General features: G+C 40.3%; 1 protein-coding gene across 2 annotated transcripts in view; it reads left to right on the plus strand.

Annotated features, from left to right (window-relative positions):
- Positions 1 to 16630, plus strand: part of CLSPN (claspin) — a 38551-nt gene that overhangs the window by 18520 nt on the left and 3401 nt on the right. Inside the window, exons 17-24 of one of the 2 annotated variants that reach the window (XM_063454763.1) lie at positions 463 to 532; positions 3426 to 3550; positions 4126 to 4287; positions 4934 to 5055; positions 10361 to 10497; positions 11815 to 11917; positions 12062 to 12141; positions 15182 to 15343. In XM_063454763.1, the coding sequence (XP_063310833.1) occupies positions 463 to 532; positions 3426 to 3550; positions 4126 to 4287; positions 4934 to 5055; positions 10361 to 10497; positions 11815 to 11917; positions 12062 to 12141; positions 15182 to 15343 (961 nt within the window). Of the gene's footprint in view, positions 1 to 462; positions 533 to 3425; positions 3551 to 4125; positions 4288 to 4933; positions 5056 to 10360; positions 10498 to 11814; positions 11918 to 12061; positions 12142 to 12221; positions 12374 to 15181; positions 15344 to 16630 lie in introns of those variants that run through there. The other variant, XM_063454772.1, reaches the window with a different exon arrangement.

Raw genomic sequence — 16630 nt, forward strand, 5'->3', positions numbered from 1 at the left:
TTTGGTAAATAACGCTGAGCGTCCTCTTTGCCTGAGGACTTACTGTGTCAGATTTTTTTTTCCCCATAGGAAAGCATTGATTCAATGCTTTCCCATATGGAGGTCAAATGTGCACACGACTCGCCATGGTGCGTCTGCGCTGGTACAGATAAGTAAAGGGTTTTTAACACTTTATTGCAGAAAGGGGGAGGCAGAGGGTGTGAGTGCCAGGAATACAGCTTTGTATTCCTGGCACTGTAGTATTCCTTTAGGTACTTCAGATTATCTTTCAGTGAGACAGTTTGTTTTTTATTTTTTATATATGTAATCTAAATATATGGTCTGTCAGGCTTTTGAGATGTCAATTGGTCTTGCTTTTTTAAAACTATGTAGACTCCTCAAAACTTTATACTACCTAGCAGAATTGATGTCACTTTAGCCACAGTAACATTTCACTCATACGGTTATCCTGTCTCTCCACAGAGAAGAAGAGGAGGAGGAGGAGTTTGGTGATTTTCAGCTCTTACCATGTGAAGACTCAGACAGTGAAAAGGTAACTTGGGGCAAATTACTTATGGTTAACATCAATGTGGGATGCATAATCTGAATTCTTTTTAATTTTTTTTATTTTAATTCTTTATTTTTGAGTGCAGAGTTAGGTACAGGCGTAAACAGTGACATGTTCAGAATTACATAGCATTTTAAACATTTGGTACATGTAGTCAAGAGGTACTGCACTTTTTTTTTATTTTTTTTTAAACAAGATGGGAACATTAGTTAGGCAGACTATGGCAAGATATTGATGTACATAGTTTAAACAGTTGAGTGTCATTCTATGCTGGTTTATCCAGGTTCTAGATGATTTAGCTGCACTAAGCTGTGAGGAGCTGTCTATTACAAAAAATCATGCTGTGGCTAAATAACTGGCTTCAACAATGACGCTTAAATGGTTACACATGCTTATAACAAAAAAGGATTTAAAACTAAAATGATTCACCAGCTTATTAGGTGTTTTAGATCTGGAGTGCCAGGTGATTGTAAGTCACGGCATAGTGGATCAAGATGGGCTTTACTGCAGGTGACCCTTGGTGGTGAGGGCAGCAGGGATGAGTGGCAGAGTGGTTCCGACTGGGCATGGGGCTGGTAATGCTTTCCTGATAGGTGTAGTCCCCGGGTCAGTCCTTGCCCGTCAAGCCTTTGTTATCTCTTGTTGATGGGTCGTTCCATCTTGGGTGGAGGCTAGGAAGGGCTGGAGCAGTATGCTCAAGTGTCGTACAGACGCCGCTCATTTCTGTGTGCCGGCGCTTGGCATTTGGGGGAGTGAGTGAGGCTTCTTGTCGTAGGGCACTCTCCTCTGATTGCTCCACCAGCCTCTTCAGCTTCTGCTGCTCGGTCGCTGCACAGCTCCTATAAGCCGCTTGCTTCTCTGATATGTGAGTCAGCGTTGTTTGTGTGAGACTTCGTGGCTGCCGCCATCTTAGACGTGTGGCATGCGGTTGTGTTCTCCCGCCCGTGTCCATCCAGCGAGGACTGCGTGTATAGTAACAGGCTTGTGAGGGTGCCGTGATAACCCCCAACGGTCCAAAAGGGGGGGGGGAGGTCTGCGTCTGCAGGACTTCGGGACTGGATGAACGGCCGCGTCCTCTGCCCCGCATCAACTGCTAGGCCGAAAGTCGGACCTGCCTCGGCCAGTACGTTCGTAGAGTCCATAGTGCCCCAGTCTATTCTCACCGAGGGTACCGTGGAGTAAGTACATGTGTAGCCTGGTTAGTGTGGCTGGATTGCGACCAGGATGGCTAAAAATCTGCCCTTTGGCAGGAGCTCTGGTTTCATGCGACTTCTCCGCATGGCGGTCAAGCTCCGCCCCCCTTATTTATTTTTTTTAAATGTACTGATAAGTATGTATTATCCTCACATTATGCTGCTGACTTCTTTATATACATGAAAAGATCAACCACTAAATGGTAATGATTTTACTCACAATCTTGGCAATCTTTATTCTAAGATTGTACATTGAACAAAAAGTAGGGCCCGCCTTTTTCCTCATGTAATTTTTCTATTAAAAGCTGCACTTTTCAAAAAAATGAAAACAGAATGAATGTTTTACAGCAAACTGAAGAGCTTTAGTGATCTGGAGTGTCCCTTTAAGTTACAAAAGATACTCAGTGTTACATATTTTTGTGCGTGTATGTGTAATTACATTTTTTAAATGCATGTGTGTATTTATAACAATTGTTCCTGGTGACTTTAGATTACTGGGCCCACCACTTTACAAATTAAAATAAAGAAACATTAACTTCTCATCTAGCAGTATTTTGGTAGACCAACTTGCATTCAAGCAAGGTGTGTAAACAAAACTGGGTATGCTGATGTAGACTGCAACAATAGTATACATTATAATTCCGTGCCCCAAACTGTCGCTCAAGACGTTGCATATCTCAAATGTTTATGAAATCTATCTATATGCCGTTTTGACTTTATCACATTAGGACCCATCCTGTTTGATTGTCTAGCAGTATATTTCTGAGTTCTAAGTATTCAGAATTATGTGAGGAACATATTACATAGTTACATAGTTACATAGCTGAAAAGAGACTTGCGTCCATCAAGTTCAGCCTTCCTCACATATGCTTTTGCTGTTGATCCAAAAGAAGGCAAAAAACCCAGTCTGAAGCACTTCCAATTTTGCAACAAACTGGGAAAAAATTCCTTTTTGACCCAGAAATAGCAGTCAGATGTCTCCTTGGATCAAGCAGCTATTACCCCACTAATTAGAAATTGTATCCCTGTATGTTATGTTTTTGCAAATAATTATCCAATTGCAGTTTAAACATCTGTATAGACTCTGACAAAACCACCTCTTCAGTCAAAGAATTCCATATCCTTATTGCTCTTACTGTAAAAAAAACCTTTTCTTTGCCTTAGATTAAATCTCCTTTCTTCAAGCCTAAATGTGTGACCTCGTGTCCTATGTATAGCCCTGTTTATGAATAGATTTCCAGATAATGGTTTGTACTGGCCCCGAATATATTTGTATAATGTTATCATATCCCCTCTAAGGCGCTGTTTTTCCAAACTGAAGAGATTTAAATTTTTTAACCTTTCTTCATAACTAAAATGCTCCATTCCTTTTTATCAATTTTGTAGCTTGTCTCTGGACTTTTTCTAGTGCCATGATATCTTTCTTTAGAACAGGTGCCCAAAATTGCACAGCATATTCAAGGTGTGGTCTTACCAGCGATTTATAAAGAGGCAAAATTATATTTTCATCTCGAATTTATGCCCCTATTTATACATGACAAAACCTTACTGGCCTTAGCAACGGCAGATTGACATTGCATATTGCTACCTAATTTGTTGTCTATAACAATTCCCAAATCCTTCTCGTGTGTGGTTATCCCTAGTTCACTACCATACATACTGACTTGAATGGGTTTTTATTCCAGGAGGATGAAAGTGATGATGAGGAAAATAATGAAGTCAGTGATAATGAAGAAAAAGAAGCTTCTGATGAGGAAAAAGATTCTGATGAAGAGGAACTCTTAAGACAACACCAGAAGAAGAAAAAGCTGTAAGTTCTGTCTGCAGACACAAATATTAGTATAATGTAAACATGATAAAGGGTACACTCAAAGAGCAGCGCTCTGTAGTGGTTATATTACCCCCGCCCTCCATGTAATAGTGAAACTGTTTTAGAATGGACTGACTTCATACTTGGGATCCACCCTACCTCTCAGAGAGCCATACGCTGATATGGTTATGGTGCTTGAATTGTTTCTTTAAATGTATCCGTATATTAAAGTGTTTGGTTAATCCATATCTGGTTCCACTGCTGACTAAATTGCAGCCTAATGGAAGTTCACTGAATGCCTGGCATCTTCCTATAATCTACCTCAGTTTTGTTTTAGGGAACAGGTTAGAAAGTACCGACAAAGGTGTTACTGATATGTGGCTAGCTTGCTACTTGAACCCAATATATGGGTTGAGTACTTTGTCAGATATTTACTAGTCATTCTGGAAGCATAATGTACACAAATGTATTGACCATTACAATGGAATGACTTCACTATTAAAATGATCCTCCAGGTGTTTGGTTATGAAATTTATATCCGCAACATTTACAATCATATTTTATTTTAATTGTAGAAGGCTGAAGGACTTCATGGAAAGTGAGGCTGAGCTGTCTGGAGATGACATAGACAGTGGAGATGAGGAAGAGGGGGACGAGGATGAATACGAGGAAGAAGCTATTGATGAAGACCTCCCTTCAGATGAAGAGTTGCAAGACCAAGTCAACAAGATCCACATGTTAGTATACCTCTTGCACAGCAACTTCTGATTTACCACATTCTACAATGTAATATTGACTTTGCAGAATATTTGCAATGAGTGGTGAAAGACTGTGATGCCATCAATGGAATGTATGATTCCATGCACACTTATTTTTAACCCGCTTTATCTTACTCCATTGAAAGTTAATGTCTTGGCAGTGTCAGATTAGGATTGAAAACCATTTACGTTCAGGACATAAAAAACATTATACATTGTGTATCACAAAGTCTAAAAGAATAAATAAGTGTTTTTGAGAAAATGGTTATCCGCTATTGATCTTAAATTCTCCAAAATAAATTATTTGAAACAAAAAAAACTAGACTTTTAACAAGACTAATGTTAATTGGCCTATTTCCGCACTATAAAACTCATAGAATATACATATTCTGCTTTTGTTTGACACAAATGACCAATATAACTAATGGAGCAAGGAATATCAATGTGGATCTTTTGCTGCGACAAACCTCTGCATTTTAGAGCAAGACATTTTTTTAATTCTTTTTTTAACCTTTTTGTATTTGTATTACTCAACACTACAAAATGGCCAATTCTTAAATACTCTTTAAGTATTTAAGAAGTGGCCATTACTCTTTAATCCCGGATTTCTCATTTTCATTTGCAGGAAAGTGACCATGGATGAAGACCAGCGTCAACTTCGCTTCTATCAGGAGCGCTATTTAGCTGATGGTGACCTCCACAGTGATGGTCCTGGAAGGATGAGAAAATACAGATGGAAAATGTTTGGTAAATTTAATTACAGCTCCATCTTGAACATGTTTATGTAGCCTTTGAGCCACAGAAGTGTAGTTTTTTTGTGTTTTTTCTCAAGACCGGTTTTAGATTAAGGGAAATCCTCGTTTTAACCTTGACTTATATAATTGTTTTAACTTTTTTTTTTTCCAATGTATTTTATTTTTACATTTGGCATAAGTAAAGAATACCATAAAAACCACAATTATGGGGGCGGAGCTTGGCTTCCTAGCAGAGTGGACGTGCTCCACGAGTGCTCCTGCACACCGACGACTAAAACGGGGGATATACCCCGATTCATCGCTCACTCACCGCTGGGAAGGTGCCTACTGAGTGGGGGAGACCCAGGGAAGCGTTTTGAGGTTAGACACGCACCCGTACCCCATTGGGTCCCCACAATCCCGGCCTGAGGCCTAACCGCGATCGAGCCAGGGAGAGGCGGCCGCTCTCCTGGTTGGTAACCTCGCAGGTGATACCCACACAGTGTTCACCTTCAACCCCCCCCCCCCCCCCTCTGGACCGGCGGGGGTCATCCCGGTCCTCGCTGGGGACGATCACCCCCACATCACGACCAGCACGAGAGGCAACGACTGCAACGAGGTGAAGCAATCAGGCCCTGACCAAGATGGCGGCACAAGCACGGTCTAGCAGGATCCGCATACTCCACACGCCACCCCAGCACATAGGGGTGTTCTTTGACAGGATTTGTGCCAACCTGTGGATCACGCTACACACTCAGAGACCGGCCTACATGAGGGCGATACAAGAAGTGGCAGCACGGATTCGCCCGGCGACACGACGCCATTTAGGCGGGAATCCCCCTCCACGCAAACTCAAGCGGGGAAAAAGCCCAATTAAGGCGTCAGCCCCAGCACCCAAGCCGACTGTTGCCGGCCGATTCCCTGAACCAGCAGTCTGACACACCCCGGACCGTTTATCGGTCAACATTATTTTGCTCTCCGTTAAGTAAGCAGCAGGCCCACTCCTCACGGCAGACAGGGGCGAGAAGAAGGCACATGATTAGACTCACGGACTCCCGAGACAGCTACTCCCATCATCGCATTTTGGCTGTACTAAGATCCAAAAGCCCACAACATCCTGCCTCACCTCGGGTCCCCATCACAGAAGACCGGATTGAAGGCAATATGACAAGTCACTGCACGGACTACCTGCTCCAGCACACCAGTGGCGTAGGGTGAAGATTTGCAATAGCCTCTCTCCCAGCCGCCACTCCGGTCAGCAGAGCAGAACTAAATAAGTACTTCCTTGCTTATTATTTTATAATCAACGGTCTCCAAAACATAGATTAAACTGCATACATTAGTTTGCTTTGTCTGCTGTCCAGAGACGACAGGAACTGTCTGTATATAACTGCTGGGTCAGGCTCACTACACCTGTACATTTTGCATATTTAAATTGCCCACATAATGTACACTTGCTTTAGCAGGAAATGTCAGTACAGTGTTTTAGTTCAGAGTCAGCGTGTCCTGTTTCTGTTAAAGATGTTAAGCCTTTGCATTGCTTTACTTTAGTCCAGATAAATGGAATGATAACCACAGAAGTTAACCTATGCTACTTAATTGAAGGAACAAACAATCCAGCACATAACAGCATACACGATAGCAAGTTCGAAAGTTAACCGCTGTGTTATTGATCCCACTACAGCTTAGTTGAAATTTTTTCACTCCACACGAAATGCATAACAGCTTAACCGTAATTAATATTATGTCAGAGACAACCCGGTAGTACGCACGTTTTAAGCGCACCCAACGTGGATTTAATATTATACCATAAATCACCATAAGCGAAGTCGTAGCCTTTTAGTTTATTCAATTCTATTTACTTTATAGTTGCATAATACTCGACAGGCCCCTCAGGAAGCCTAACATACTGCAACCTTTCACCAATTGCTGTACCAGACCATATGCGATTTTATTATACGTGCTCTTAACTTGTTATTAGCAGGCGCAGTACCAGCTTTACTAAGCTGATTTACTTATATTGTGTCATGGTATTACTAGACAGTGAGGTAATAGCAAGCGAACCATTTCTCCTAATCTTACATGCATAGTCAGTTAATGTGACCGACAGATAATCTATACTACTTGACTGAATGAGAAGTTATCGTTAACCAACACAAAAAATAAAAAATTAGGCATTGTTTAGCAGGAAATGTAATGAACGCTGTATTAAACCTAATCTGTATACCACTATTGCATTTCCCCTCTTTTTGTTCTGTACCCTAATGCACATGCCTTAATAAAAGAAAGATTGACAAAAAAAAACAAAAAAAAACAAAAAAAAAAAACACAATTATGAAGGGGGTACAGAAAAGAAAAAGGGAGGTGGAGGGGGAGGACAGCGGCATATATCACATCTGCTTTGAATTCACAACAGTTGTATACACAGACGGTTTCAACCAGTTTGTACAAAGTGTAAACATTTATACAGTTAATAGATCAACAAAGCAATTACTAAGCATATGACAGTCAGCTCGGGGATCCCTGAAAACCATGCAAGAGATGACCTATACGCATCGTGTCCTAACTGGGTAGTAGGGGAGAAGGAGGGAGGCAGCAGCGCGCGCTAACCTGTGACCACTATACCACCTACGATGTGCTAGGTAGTCTCTAGCCCTATATTTAGTGATTGTTTATCGTTTGACTGTTGGGCGTTTCTTTTCTTTTTTTTTTTTTTTATTATTTGTTTTTTGTTATTATTTACGTGTCTCCATGTCGGTATTCCACCCATCTATGCCAACGTGTCCTATGCTTGGCTTGGTTGCTGGTCAATCGACTAGCCATGCATTCATATGTGTAGGTAGAATCTAATCTACTTAGGATCTCTGGCAGGGTAGGCGTCTGAGTGGACTTCCACTTATGGGCTATAGCAGACTTAGTTGCCAACAAGCAGTGGATCAGCAAATAGAGTTCGTCTGCAGGGAGGGTGTTCGGGAGGATGTGTAGCAAAAAACCTTCAGGCCTCATATGCTCCCTGATCCCTAAGTGATTGCGTAGGAATGACGTCACGTCATACCATAGTGTGGTGATCTTTGGACAAGTCCAGAATATGTGGTAAAGGGTACCCACCTGGCTCTGACACCTCCAACACATGTTATCTGACCCTGGGTAGATGTGAGCTAGTTTGGAGGGAACCAAATACCAGCGCATAGTCAGTTTGCAATACGATTCCCAATGAGTGAGGCTACGGGAAGCCTGTTTAGTTTTCTTTTGGGCATGGTACCATGTGTCTATCGGGAAACATTTCTCTATATCTACTTCCCAATTTGTCATATATGATGGTTTTAGTTGTATATTTTGGGATAACAATGCATGATAACACATAGACAGCGCTTTAACCTTCGGTAGTTTCCCCATACATTTTTGGATAAACGGTGGCAGGAGGGCTGGCCGCTCAAGCTGGAGTCCGCACTCCAGTGTTATGTTCCTAATCCGTAGGTAAGGGAACAGTTCCCGGGATGGTAGTTGGTATTCCTCAACTAAGTCCGGAAATGGTTTAATGCCCAAGGGCGTCAGTAGGGAGCGAACATAATGGACCCCTTGTCTTAGCCACGGGTCAACCCGGAGGTTCGGAGTCCGGGCCGTCAGAGCCTGTAGCGGTGCGGCCATGAGCAGATCGTTTTTTCTGAGAAACAGTGGGGTAGTCTGCTGCCATGTACGGAGCAGGGTTTCCGTGACTGGTAACAAGGATTTGGATCTGGGGAGCTTAGTGCCCGCCCAAAGGATAAGAGGGATCGTGTTCGTGAGCATACACGCATTTTCCAGCGCTAGCCATACCGGAGGAGATGCTCGCTCAAGGATCGTGAGACCCTGTGCCAATATCGATGCTTTATAATAAAGTTTTATGTTGGGTATGCCCAATCCGCCTTTAGCGAAAGGGCGCCACAGTGAGTTTTGTGCTATCCTCGGCGGTTTACGTTTCCAAATGTGTGCATTGATTATGGCCTGAAACTTATGTAAAATGGGGTTAGGGATTGTGATAGGGAGGGTGCGAAAGAGATATAATATGCAAGGTAGTATCATCATTTTAATAGTGTGGATTCGCCCCAGCCACGAGATCTCCTTGTCTTCCCATTGTTTAAGTTGTTGATCTAGTCTGTTAATTAGCGGTAAATGGTTTTCTTTTATTATCGCTGCGTGTGATGTGGGCAGTTTAATGCCCAGATACGAAATAGAAGTTGACCGCCAATCAAAGGGATATGCTGCTTTCAGTTGTGCTAAGGTGACAGGTGGGAGCCCTATCGCTAGCGCCTGCGTCTTTTTGGCATTATTTTTATAATAGGACACCCTCCCGAATCTCTCCAACAGTGCTAGCAGGGTTGGCAACGTTGTCTCCGGATATGTTAAAAAAAGAAGAACATCATCCGCAAAGAGGGCTATCTTTTGGACCCCTAACGGAGTATCGAGTCCTCTAATTGCATGAATATTCTTAATGTGTCTAATCAGGGCTTCCATGCATAAAATAAAGATTAAGGGGGACAGGAACTTTTAATGTGCTAGGGCACATAGGTGAAAACAGCAGGGGCAGTTTTCTTGGGGCAATGGGCTCTTAAATTGGGACATTTTTCTTAATTTTCAGAACTGATCTTTAGAAACATTAATTGTACTTGTTCAGCTTCAGATTTTTCTCTCCGACAAATAAGAGAATGTTGAAGTCTACAACAAATATTGGTTAAGAGTGCCAGATTGGATCACACTCCTGTGCTCTGTTTCTGGGAGTGTGTCATGGGTGAGTGTGTGTGTGTGTGTGTGTGCATTTGTGACTGTTTTTCTGGCACTGTGTACCGGTGTGTGAATGTGTGTTAATGTGCAAGTATATGTCTTTTCGGGAGCATGTATGGTAGCTTGCAATGTGTGGAAGTGGGGGGTTTATGTATGTTGTTTATGGTCTGGCTGTATTTCATGTGTCTGATATAATTGTATGTCAATGACTATCTTCAGAGGGTGACTGATAGGTTGGTGACTTGGAGGGTGAGGGGCATTAGTGTGGCAGCATTGTGGGTTGCTGTGTGTGACTGGTTATCTGGTGGGAGATGAGGAGGAGGGTTGAGTGACCGTTATGGGGTCTCTGTATGGGTGTGGAGAGGGAGCAAAGTTAAACACTCTCCACACGCTAATGCCTTTTAGAGTGGTGGTTCGATGAGCTCATGTTGATGCTGCAGTCCTTTGGTCCGACATCAGTGAACAGTGACTTTTAATCTGGAGCTCCTGGGACCTGTGTGTTTTTATCTATTTATTTTCTGCGAATGTATGGTCTAACATTATTCTGTCTTTCCTAGATGATGCCTCTCAGCTGGACATGTTCCGCAGGGATTCTGAGCTGGAAGATCAGGAGGTTGATAATGAAGAGCTTGATGAAGCAGATGCGAAATGGAGGAAAGAAAGATTTGAGCGCGAACAATGGCTCCGTGAGCAGGTATACAATCCTCTAAATGCTTTTTGTGGGAATTTTTATTATTAAATTAGTAGTTGCATAACAACTTTTCGGCAGCAATATCCGTTATCTTAATGCAGTATTTGCGTGTTTATTGCAGTCTTGTGTATTATGTTTCCCAAGATACCGTATATACTCGAGTATAAGCCGACCCGAATATAAGCCGAGGCCCCTAATTTTACCCCAAAAAACTGGGAAAACTTATTGACTCGAGTATAAGACTAGGGTGGGAAATGCAGCAGCTACTGGTAAATTTCTAAATAAAATTAGATCCTAAAAAAAATATATTAATTGAATATTTATTTACAGTGTGTGTATAATGAGTGCGGCGTGTGTGTGTAATGAGTGCGGCGTGTGTGTGTAATGAGTGCGGCGTGTGTGTGTAATGAGTGCGGCGTGTGTGTGTAATGAGTGCGGCGTGTGTGTAATGAGTGCGGCGTGTGTGTAATGAGTGCGGCGTGTGTGTAATGAGTGCGGCGTGTGTGTGTGTGTTGCAGAGCTTTGGTGGGGGGTGGGCAAGGTTATTATTTTTTAAATTATTTTCATATTTTTTTATTTCTTATTATTTTTTATTTAATTTAATTATTTTATTTATTTATTATTATAATTTATTTTTTTTCCGTCCCCCCTCCCTGCTTGATATATGGCAGGGAGGGGGGCCTCTCCTTCCCTAGTGGTCCAGTGTCATTGGCAGTTCAGTTGGGGGGAGGGAGGGCTGGCAGAGCTGTAACTTACCTGTCCTGCAGCTCCTGTCAGCTCTCTCCTCCTCTGCGCCGTCCGGTCAGCTCTTCTGTCAGCTCCCAGTGTAAATCTCGCGAGAGCCGCGGCTCTCGCGAGACTTACACTGGGAGCTGACCGAGGTGCTGAACGGACAGCGCGGAGGAGGAGGGAGCTGCAGGAGAGGTAAGTTACAGCTCTGCCAGCCCCCACAGCCCCCAGTCTGTATTATGGCAATGCAAATTGCCATAATACAGACTATTGACTCAAGTATAATCCGAGTTGGGGTTTTTCAGCACAAAAAATGTGCTGAAAAACTCTGCTTATACTCGAGTATATACGGTAGCTGCTTTTGTCCTACATCTGAAATCTGATTCAGACATACATCATAGAGAGAACCTTCTTTTGTAGGCTTTGAACTCTTAAACTTTTTTTTTTTTTTTTAAATAAACTATTGGCAGATGTTGCTGAAGTTGTTCACCCAACCCACATCCTTGGGAGTCTTTTGGGTTTTAGAAGTTTGCTGCAAGTTTTGTGAGCATTGATACATTTTACTAATTTTCTTTCTTTTCCATGGTCTAGTCAAGTAGTCATGCTGCTCATGAAGAAGAGGAAGAAATTGGAGAGAGCAGCCAGTTCATGAAACTTGCAAAAAAAGTTACTGCTAAGGTCCTTCAGAGAAGAGGTGAAAAATTACTTTGCCTCCGTTACTGGATAACTGCATTTTGCACCCACAAAGTTGTTTCAGATTTTTTTCTTTTTTTATTATAGCATTTACTTTGTCCAGTATTGCAATTCTTGATTAATAATGCCTTTTTATGATTTTCAGCTACCACGGAAACAAGTGAAGTAAAAAAACCTGTGTCAAGAAATCCATTTGAAGTCATCAGGCCTTTCAGCAACCCTAATGTGAGTAGCTAATAATCTTCTATTTCTTCTGTATTTCCACAGTCAGAATTTTCCTTTAAAGCAACTTTTCCACTTCTCAGAATTGCATGCAGATTGTAAGTTTATAAAATCCTGAGGCTTGACTGCATTGGAATTTCATTGAAATGCCACTACTAATTTTTGGAATCGTTGCCTCCCCACTAAGCTCTACAAGGATTTGTACAGCATCAGCATGCACTGCCTGGTCGCTGCTGCAGTGTGCACAAGTGTTTTTATTTAATTTTTTAATTTTTTGGGGGCCTGCCTCAGAGTGTAGTGGAACTATATTATGCATATTCAGGTACACTCTGAAGGGAAGTTCTAAAGCTCTGCATTCTCATCAGGTGAAGCTGTGGTTTGCATTCTATACTTTTGGAATATTACAAATATTGCAATTAGAAAAACATCCTTCATTGCAAATGAATGTTTTTTTTTTTTTTTTTCGTTTGTTTGTTTTTGCGCAATAAGTAATTTAACCCCTTAACGCCGTTACGGCGTGCTATGCCGTCACGGGTTAAGTGGGCTTTAAAGCCGTTATGACGGCATAGCACGCCGTAACGGCTTGCAGCCCCAGGAGGTAAGTTATACTTACCTCCGCCGCGATCTGCTTCGGGAGGACTGCCTCACAGCCCAGGCAGCCCTCCCACGGCAAATGAGGCCCCCGGGGGCCATGTGATCGCTCTCAAAGAGCGATCACATGGCCCCCTATAGCTGGCTGTGGATCTGCCAGCAGGGGGACTGTTTGAAATATCAGACAGTCCCCCTGCTGGTGGGAAGTATAAAAAATAAAAAAAAAGACAAGTGTAAAAATAAATTAAATATATTTTTATATATATGTATATATCTTATATATATAATATATATACATATTATATATGTAACGTCATACAAGTGTATTTTAATATTAATATAAGTATATATATTAATATTAAAATACACTTAGAATGACGTTACATATATATAATATGTATATATATTATATATATATAATGTACATATATATTATATATAAATACGTATAATTAAAATAATAAATAAATCAAATAATAAAATAAATAAATTAAATATTGAAACAATTTAATATAAATTATATATGCATATGTAATTTCATTCTAACTGTATTTTGTTATATATATATATATATATATATATATATATATATATATATATATATATATATATATATATATATATATATATATATATCGGTAACAAAATACACTTAGAATGACATTATATATATATATATATATATATATATATATATATATATATATTACAAATAACCGCAAATATATATATAGATAAATACATATAATTACATAAAAGATTACATTAGTATACACGTAGAATTTAAATACCTATAAATGCATATATATTAAAATTCTACATGTATATTTAAATAATCTTTTAACGTAATTATGTGATTTGATTAAAATTTGATTGACATGCATGACAACACAGGGAGAAAGTGCCGAGAATTTAATTCGCAAGCACTATATTTGACCCTGTAACTCTCCAAGACACCATAAAACCTGTACATAGGGGGTACTGTTTTACTCGGGAGACTTCGCTGAACTCAAATATTCGTGTTTCAAACTGGTAAATTGTATTACAACGATGATATTTTAAGTAAAAGTGACGTTTTTTGCATTTTTTTACAAGCGAACTGCACTTTTATGGTCTATTATTGTTGTAATATGTTTTACTGTTTTAAAACACTAATATTTGTGTCTAGTGAAGTCTCCCGAGAATAACAGTACCCCCCATGTACAGGTTTTATGGTGTTTTGGAAAGTTAGAGAGTCACATATAAGGCTTGCATTTCATTTTTTTCACATTGAAATTTGCCAGATTGGTTATGTTGCCTTTGAGAGCGTATGGTAGCCCAGGAATGAGAATTACCCCCATGATGGCATACCATTTGCAAAAGTAGACAACCCGAGGTATTGCAAGTGGGGTATGTCCAGTCTTTCTTAGTAGCCACTTAGTCACAAACACTGGCCAAATATTTGTTTTTTGCTTTTTTCACACAAAAACAAATATGAACGCTAACTTTGGCCAGTGTTTGTGACTAAGTGGCTACTAAAAAAGACTAAACATACCCCACTTTCAATACCTTGGCTTGTCTACTTTTTCAAATGGTATGCCATTATGGGGGTAATTCTCATTCCTGGGCTACCACACCGTCTCAAAGGTAACATTACCAATCTGGCAAATTTCAATTTGAAAATGTAATGTTCTATATTTGACCCTGTAACTTTCCAAAACAACATAAAACCTGTTAATGGGGGGTACGGTTTTACTCGTGAGACATCGCTGATTACAAATATGTGCATATTTTTTTTGCAGTAAAACCTAACAGTATTATGACATTCACAGTTAAAATGTCAGACGGAAATGCAAATTTAAAATAAAATCTTATTTTCTCACATTTTTTTTACTTTTATTCATAATAAATGATGTTCCATATATGAATAGTTAATGATAGATTAAAGCCCTGTTTCTCCTGAACAAAATGATATATAATAAGTGTGGGTGCATATAATTTGAAAGAGGGGAACTACGGGTGAACAGACACATAGCGCAAATTCCAGTTTTTGTTTACGTTTTGTTTTGATCAGAACGTGCACTATTGACTCCGTCCTGAAGGGGTTAACAGGTCATGGTTCCCTTTGTAGCTGGTGCCAATTGGCTTGTCAACTATACTAAGCCCCTACTTTGTGTATGTAGTGAAATTTTGGGCACCCACTTTTAAAGAATCTTATTATGATGCTGGAGAATGAACTAGAAAATATTTGAATGTTTTAATAAAGGCTGCAAAACGTGTTTACAAAACTTGTTTACATTAGAGCAAACTAATCGGAGAGAACCTTCAGACATGTACAGGACCAGTAAAAACAGCTCTTTTGTAACCTATTATTTAATTGATCTATTCAAAAGATGAGATGTCGCCTGTTTATATTTAGAGTAAAAGGATTCTTTACAGTAATAGTAAAGTTGTGAATTTTTTTTTTTTTTAGATGAAGACAGGCTCCCTTTTAAACAAACCAAAAGAAGTCCTACAGAAACTTGCAGCAATGTCAGATCTGAATCCCAATGCTCCACGAAACTCCAGAAACTTTGTCTTTCAAACTTTGTCACCAGCAAAAAAAGAGGAATCCGTAGACAGACCAAAAGCAAAGGTAATTATTTAATTTTCTATGATCAGAGATATTGTATATTGGTTTTCTTAAAAGCATAGATGATGGTATCTACAGTTGTAAAAGCAACTATTCCAGTCCATGAAGACACAGAATATTACAAACTGCAGTATAATTTCAGTCTTATTGTGTGGAGTGAAAAATTTATTTGATCATTATTGATGATACTTTCCAAATTTCTATTTTTCGTGACAATTGATGACTTTTCCACAAATACCCTGTAAAGTATTTTACCATGTAACATGAAAGTTTATGCCAAGGAAGGGATACATATGATGCTCTTTAAAAGGACCTGGACATCTTAGGTGTGAATTGTAGAAACGGACTATATAAGAGTGTCATGCCCTTCTATCAGGGGGTGTCTTCTGTAAAAGTTAAGGTTTTTGTTTTGCCACTATTTTATTAGACCGCTCTCTCCCTTTACTCTCCCTATTGCTATTAATTCACATGCGTGATCTGTTCATTAATTCTGCCTTTTCATATTTATGGCGCTCTTCATAGTAGCATTAAAGAGGTTTTTTTATTCCAACCGCCATGACCACTTCTGCTTTTAGATGCGGTCGTGGTAGTAGGAGTCTGGATGTTCTGTTTTTCATATTGTAACACTGCACATCTAGAGATTTTTAATTGTGTGCTGGAGGTAAGTTGTACCCCCAGCGTGAGTTATTTGGGCAGCACACTACCGTCTGTCAATTCTGTGCATAATTTAAATATGTTGTCCACGCCCTCCTGTCAACCTATTCAGTCTGTAATTTTGTAATTGCCTGTCTTCCATCCTCGATTCTCTCCTCCCTTCCATCTTGATCATTAACCCCTTCAGGACCGCTGACGGTTCAGGACCGTCAGCGGTAAAACGTGCGTTTGGACCGCTGACGGTCCTGAACCGTCATAACGGTCTGGGGCTACTTACCTGATCGCCGTCGGTCCCATGGCGGCGATCAGTGCTCCACCCGGTCCAGGGGGACTGCCTGTCTGCCCGGACAGTCCCCCCTCGGCAGATCAGGACCCCACGGCCATGTGATCACTCTATCACATGACCGCAATGGGTGTCTATGTATCTGCCTGCAGGGGGACTGTCTGTGCTGACAGTCAGTCTCCCTGCAAGTGAAAAATCAAAAAAATAAAGTGAAAAAAAAAGTGTAAAATCAGTGTAAAAAAAATGTGTGTGTGTGTGTGTGTGTGTGTGTGTATATATATATCTATATATATATCTATCTATATATATATCTATATCTCTATCTATATATATATATATATATCTCTATCTAT

The sequence above is a fragment of the Pelobates fuscus genome, chromosome 1 (assembly GCF_036172605.1).
Source record: "Pelobates fuscus isolate aPelFus1 chromosome 1, aPelFus1.pri, whole genome shotgun sequence".
NCBI lineage: Eukaryota > Metazoa > Chordata > Amphibia > Anura > Pelobatidae > Pelobates > Pelobates fuscus.